Here is a 6,706-nt window from a genome sequence, read left to right as displayed (position 1 = left end):
TGATTCATTATCAATAAACACTGAGAACTTACTACAAAATAAGATTATGCTAGGCACTGATAACACGAAGATGAATAAAGATACAATTATAGTCCTCAAGGATTCAGATTATTTGGTACAAGTAAACAGATAAATTATAATACTACGTGATAACTTTGGTGTTTGTTTATCTTGGCTTTACTACAAGGTTACAAATCCCTTTGCAAACCAGAATGCTGTCTCTCTCCTTCCTTCCTTTCTTCTTTCCTTCCTTCCTTTCTCCCTCCACGCCAGGTCTTAGTTGCAGCAAGCGGGATCTTTAGTTGTGGCATGTGAACTCTTACTTGCGGCCTGTGGGATCTAGTTCCCCGACCAGGGATGGAACCCGGTTGTGAGTGCAGAGTCTTACCCATTGGACCACCAGGGAAGTCCTATCCTGTTCCTGTTTCTTTGTACTCAAGTGCACGAGATAGTGTTGGGCACAAAGCAGGTGTTCAATAGGCACACTGTACTATTCATTTCTGTTCAACTTAAAAAAATTTTTTTTTTAATTTTAGGCTCTTCATTGCTGCACACGGGCTTTCTCTAGTTGCAGCTAGCAGGGCCTTCTCTTGTCGCGGAGCACGAGGACTTCAGTAGTTGTGGCTTGCGGGCTCTAGAGCGCAGGCTCAGTAGTTGCGGTGCACAGGCTGAGTTGCTCTAGCGGCATGTGGGATCTTCCCGGACCAGGAGTCAAACCCGTTTCCATTTCCGTTTCCTCTGCATTGGCAGGCGGATTCTTAACCACTGAGCAACCAGGGAAGCCCCCTCTGCTCACCTTTAAAATCACTTATGGAGTGCCTGCTCCCTGGATAGTACTGCCAGATATGTTAACAGCTATTGCAGTGATTATATACTGTCACAAGAAAGATTTGGGCTAAAAGATACACTAACTTAAAAGTTTCACCTTCCTCCTGTTTGGATTCTCAGTGGTCAGTTTAAGTGGTTTTGCTATTTCATTCCAAAAAAGCATAGCTCTGCTTTGCCTAAAATCCGATTTACGCTTTCGTGGCCGGCAGCTAACTTTCTGACGCCTGGGGAGTCCCGGCCTCAGCGCGCGCTTGCACGCATGCGCACGCACCCACGCCTCTCCAGGGATGGCTGGCACGCGGGCGCACACGCCCTCCCCTCGCGATGAGCGGCCCCGCCAGCCCCCGGCGCGGGCACCGAGCACCTTCAGAAACCGGCGTCCGCGGGAGCGCGCGGACTGGCGGGCGCGCTGGGCTGTTGGGTGGTTGCGAACTGGCGCCAGCCATGTCAGCCTCAGGAGTGGCGGTGCTGCTGTCTTGGCTGAGCTGTTGCGGCTCGGCTCTGTGGAGGTAAAGAGACGCCAGTCGCGGGCGAGGGGGCGCCCCTTGGGCCGGGCAGGCGGGGACCCACCCCGGCGCCTCAGCGTCCCGGGGCCAGGCGCTCTTGTAGACCACAGCCTGGTCTCCCAGTTCCCCCAACACCAGCCCCGGCTCACCCCGCCCCTTCCGAGAGTTTTCAGTGAATGAGGGCGGGAAATGAGGGCACACTGTAAGGACTTGGCTGCCTCCTCAAGTTCCCGCCGTAGGGTCGCGGTACCTTCACGTCGCCATCCCCTGGCCCCCACTGCACCCTTTTGCCTGAGGGAAGAGAAGCACAGGAGAACCGAAAAGTCTCCACCAGAAATAGCGGAGGCGGGGCGGCGGGGGGGGGGAGGGGAGGCCAGCTTCACTAGGGTAACAGGGTAGTTGATGGTTTATATTAGGTAGTTGTGGTTGAATGATTTGTGAGAGAGTGCTTTACAAAATATACACTCTACAAACGTAAGGGTGTGTAATTCCCGCATAAAGTGGGTTGATTTGGGGAAGGAAAACTTTAAAGTTCTGAGAGATCCTCTATGCAAGTTTGCTTTTTGGTCAACATTAGGTGACTGCTGGATTGGAAAGTGTATCAAAATATTTTAGATTTTCAACACAGGTTAAAATACAGATGATTAACTAGAAAAATCAGATTTTGAGAATATTCTGTTTAATGGAGGCTTTGCTATAACAATTATTATTACCTTCTAACATTAAGATGTAAGGATACCCACAATAAATCAAACTATTATAGAGGTTTCAGAAGGAAGGGATCCATGGCATCTCAATGGACAGATGGAGAGTTCAAATAGAGTGAGAGTAGCCATTGGAAAGGATTATTGAAGTACTGAGAAAAAGTAAAACCGTAGCATTCTGACAGAACTTTGTAAACCTTCATTTTCTTCTTTATAAAATGACGATGATTAAACCCATCTCATGGGGTTGTTGTGAGGCTTGAATACAATGATATATTTCAAGCTCTCAACACATGCCTGTGTCAATAAAGTATGGTACCTGATATTATTCAGCTTCACCTGTGAAACTTAGGGAGTTTATAACGTTTGTTATGTTGTACACCAGAGGTCATCAACTTTAGTGTAAAGGACCAGATATTAAATATTTTAGGCTTTTCGGTCAATGCAGTCTATGTTTTAGCCACTCAACATTGTTATTGTAGGGGACAGCATACACCAACAATAGTAAACAAAGGGCGTGGCTGTGTGCAAATACAAATCCGTTTACAAAAACAGATGGGATTTGGCCCAAAGAACGTAGTTTGCCAACTCCTGGTGTACATTCATAATTAAGGAAATGCTAAATTTCAATTAGAGGTTAGGGAAGACAAAAATGGTATTTTTTTGTCATGGTAGTCACAGATTCCCTGAATTTTAGTTCTTAATAAGGTGTGCTTTTAAAGGACAAGATTTCTTAAACTTAATATAATGAATTTGTGTTTTATTGTTAGCCTTTGGGGGGTGGGGGAGTTGAGAATTCCAGGGTAGATGTTTTATTTAAGAAATATTTCCCTGCCCCGAGGTCTTAGAGGTATTTACCTAAATTTTCTAACAATGTTACTGAACTTGAGTCTGCTTGCTGATGCGCAGTAAATCCAATCTACTGACACTGGGTTGTGGTGAAGGAAAGTTCAGCATTTATTGCAGGTGCAAGGAGGCAATAAATGCTCAAAAGACGTGAACTCACCAATGGACTTAAGGGAAGAGTTTTTTAAGACAGTTTGAGGGCTTCCCTGGTGGGGCAGTGGTTGAGAGTCCGCCTGCCGATGCAGGGGGACATGGGTTCGTGCCTCGGTGCAGAGCGGCTAGGCCCGTGAGCCATGGCCGCTGAGCCTACGCGTCCGGAGCCTGTGCTCCACAACGGGAGAGGCCACAACAGTGAGAGGCCGCGTACCGCAAAAAAAAAAAAAAAAATGTGTGGTGAGTTTCATTTGTAGAGTTTTCTAATAAAATCGTCTTTGCATACATAGGATAAGTGCAACTTGGTCATGGTTTATTATCTCTTTATACTTTATTGTATTCAATTTGCAAATATTTTCTTTAGGATTTTTATGTCTGTATTTTTCTTTTTCATGATGTCTTAGGTTGGTTTTGATATCAGCATTACACTAGCTTTACAAAATGAGTTGGAGAGTGTTATCTCTTTTTCAGTTCTTTGGAAGAATTTGTATAGGATTAGGATAACTTGTTCCTTGAACGTTGTGATTGGACTCATATGTTAAACCCCTGAACATAAGTGTTTTAGTGTAGATTTTAAAGTACCACTTCAAATCATTTAATGTCTTGTCAGAAGCTTGTCTGTTTTACTTATCTTTGTGTCTTTGTTTTCTATTTTATTGATTTCTGTTTTCATTTTTCTCTCTTTTATTTTCATTAGGCTTATTCTGATATTTTTTCTCAAATATCTTAAGCCAGACATTTAGCTCACAGTTTTTGGTCTTTATTCTTTTCTAATATGGCATTTAAAGGTATTAATACCCCATATAGTACTCCTTTGCTGTATCCCATAAGAAATGATATATAATCATTTCATTATCATTCACTTCTAGACATTTTTAACTATAATCACTATTTCTTCTATAACCCTCGAATTATTTAGAAGTTTGTTTTTATTCCAAATATGTAAATATTTGATTATGTTTTTGTTAATAACTTCTCCATTAATTGTACTATAATCAGAGAGCAGGGTCCACATGATACCTATTCTTTGAAATTTGTTGAGACTTGCTTTATGTCCTACTAGATGATCAGTTTTTATAAATGTTCCATATGCACTTGAAAAGAATATGTTTTCTCATGCTCTGCTATTCTATTGGGTCACATTTATAATGGATTGATCTTCTTTGTCCCTGAAAACACTTTTTGTCTCAAAGTCTTTTTTTCTGTTAGATTAATATATCCAGTGGGGGTTGGACTTTCTGTGGGAATCCTGTGCTTCCTGCAATGTATGGTTTTCCCACATGAATGATTTAGCATATGCTTCTGTCAGATGCCCAAGAGTATGACCTATTGAGGACCAATTCCAGGACAGACAAACCCCTTAGGATGAATAAGGGGTTTGAGAGAAAATGGTCTACCCAAAGAATATATTTTTTAGGCTGGATAGAGAGAGAAAAAGTGAAGTCAGGAATGACTTATCTCTTAGGAGATGAAGGAAGGGGTAAAAGTCAAGAATTCTCTTTGATTTGGAAGAACTGGTAGAGTGGGAATACACTAGAGAGAGTAGGAGAGGTACATTCTTAGAGTCCCAGAGTGAGATGACACTGTCCTTTTCATTAAAAAATTGTCCTAGCACATGGGCCATCTGCACACCCACACCTTTGATCATTCCAGATCCATTTCCAACAATAACACAGTAAATATTTGACATAATTAAGGAAGCAGGAACGAGAAGGTGTTACTATAGTTGTCTGTGATGAAGTTAATAAATTAAATATGACTCCTTTAGCTACTGTTCCCTCCATATCCTGTACCCAGCCTTAGTAGGAGTTGGAAGCTGATAAAGGAGAAGGTGGGGAAAAGGGCTTGTCAGAGAAGGTAGTTTTATCATTTAGCTACCAGGTTTCATTCACAAATTGCCCAGGTTAACTTTGTAAATTAAAATACAAAAATTTTCACTTGTATTTTTCTCTTTCCTGAGGTTTCTGTCTTTCTTACTATAGTGAAAGAGGTCTTGGATTCATAAGTGGGAGGTGGTTCATACTTACTTGAAAAGAGACTTTGATGAAAATATATTCCATTTTAATTTATAGGGATATATAAAAATACATTAAAATGTTTTATATTTTATCTGAAATCTGCATATAGATAAAATGTTTCATTATAAATAACAAAATATATTTCATTATGGGACTGACATCTATTAAAAGAGTTACATAGTGATATCCCAGCAATTCCACATACAAATACACACAGAAATTGCCTCTGATTTAAGATTTTAAGGATGGAGCAATTCCAATGGCAATTAAGTGTGTAATGTAGACATGGAATAGATTACTGAAGCAAAGGGAAGGTAAAGGGAATTTCAAGATGATGCTTTATGATAGCCACTGGCCTTATCTGGCTTTTGAGTACTCGAAATGTGGCTAGTCAAAATTGAGATGTTTCGTAAGTGTAGTATATACACCAGATTTCAAAGACTTAGTACCAAAAAAAAAGAATACTTTTGAATAAAATATATTATTAGAAGCAATATCACTTGTTTTTTCTCACTTTTTTAATGTGACTACTAGAAAACTTTCAATTCCATAGACATTATATTTTTATTGGAGAGTAGATAAATCATATACACAGAAATTAAAGTACTCTGAATTATAGCGAGAAATGATAATGAACAAGGACTCATAGAAATTTGCTCTTTACTTCAATGCTTCAAATAAGAAATACTGTTTTTTTGATTTTTCAATCTTTATCCATTTTATTTTAACTCAGTTTACAGGTGAAGGAGTTAGAGCCAATATTCTTCAACAGTTTTTATTCTAAAACAAAAACAAGATGTAAAAGTATTTACTTCTTACTATAGTGTCTTCAGATACTGAGCAACCTTGAGCGCACCTTGAGTTATGGGTAGATGTTGCTGATATTCCCAGTTTTAGCCCCGACTATACTTTCTAAGAAGGTGCTTGGGCAGAAATGTAAAGCTCATGGCAGCGCAGGCATGCTCTGACCAAGTATAGAATCCCTTTTATTTGGGGGAGAAATTAGTTTTAGTATTCATATTTGACATTTTCCTCTGCAGGTATTCCAGTAACAGCCCAAACTACCACATTTTTAGTACCAGAAGTACTGTAAGTATTTAATTTTTTAAACTATAATTATTAATTTTTTGACTTCACAGCAGAAAGCAAAGTTAATCATACTCAGTCATACAGCACAGTGTCATTCTTTTATTTTTATTTTATTTCCTCATCCTATATATCTTCCTAATATAAATTCCCCCTCCAATAAATGTTTTTAAATATGTATTTAGCAAAAATAGGTAGTGTTGTTTTTGAGTGTTTTTGTGATTCAACATTCACAAAATGGTGTTATGATACAGACAGGATGACCATGCAGTATATTGTTAAACTATTGAGAATTAAAGATAGTGCTATTAACAGTTATGCTGGGACAATAGGTATAAATCGGAGCTGTCTAGACAAACCAGGATGTATGGTCACCCAAGCTATAGACTTCCTTCTTTACATTACTTTTTAAATTCAACACTGTCTAGTACACTTAATGACGCCTGATTACTAGTGTGTGTGTATATTATTTATCTATTCCTCCCCCTAATGATGGATGAATGGCTTCCTACCACCACAGAAAACATTGTGATGAATGCCCTTCTACATGGCCTTTTATGAATCT

At 39.7% G+C, this 6,706-nt stretch overlaps 1 protein-coding gene across 1 annotated transcript in view; it reads left to right on the top strand.

The window, feature by feature from the left end:
* The first annotated feature begins 913 nt into the window (after positions 1-913).
* CATSPERE (catsper channel auxiliary subunit epsilon) overlaps positions 914-6,706 on the top strand; it is a 239,501-nt gene continuing 233,708 nt past the window's right edge. Inside the window, exons 1-2 of the mRNA XM_019920606.3 lie at positions 914-1,337; positions 6,096-6,144. Of these exons, the coding sequence (XP_019776165.3) occupies positions 1,153-1,337; positions 6,096-6,144 (234 nt within the window). The 5' untranslated portion in view covers positions 914-1,152. The remainder of the gene's footprint in view (positions 1,338-6,095; positions 6,145-6,706) is intronic.

Source organism: Tursiops truncatus, chromosome 1, assembly GCF_011762595.2.
Source record: "Tursiops truncatus isolate mTurTru1 chromosome 1, mTurTru1.mat.Y, whole genome shotgun sequence".
Lineage (NCBI taxonomy): Eukaryota > Metazoa > Chordata > Mammalia > Artiodactyla > Delphinidae > Tursiops > Tursiops truncatus.
Note: the sequence above shows the minus strand (reverse complement) of the source record. Positions and strands in the feature narration are given on the sequence as shown.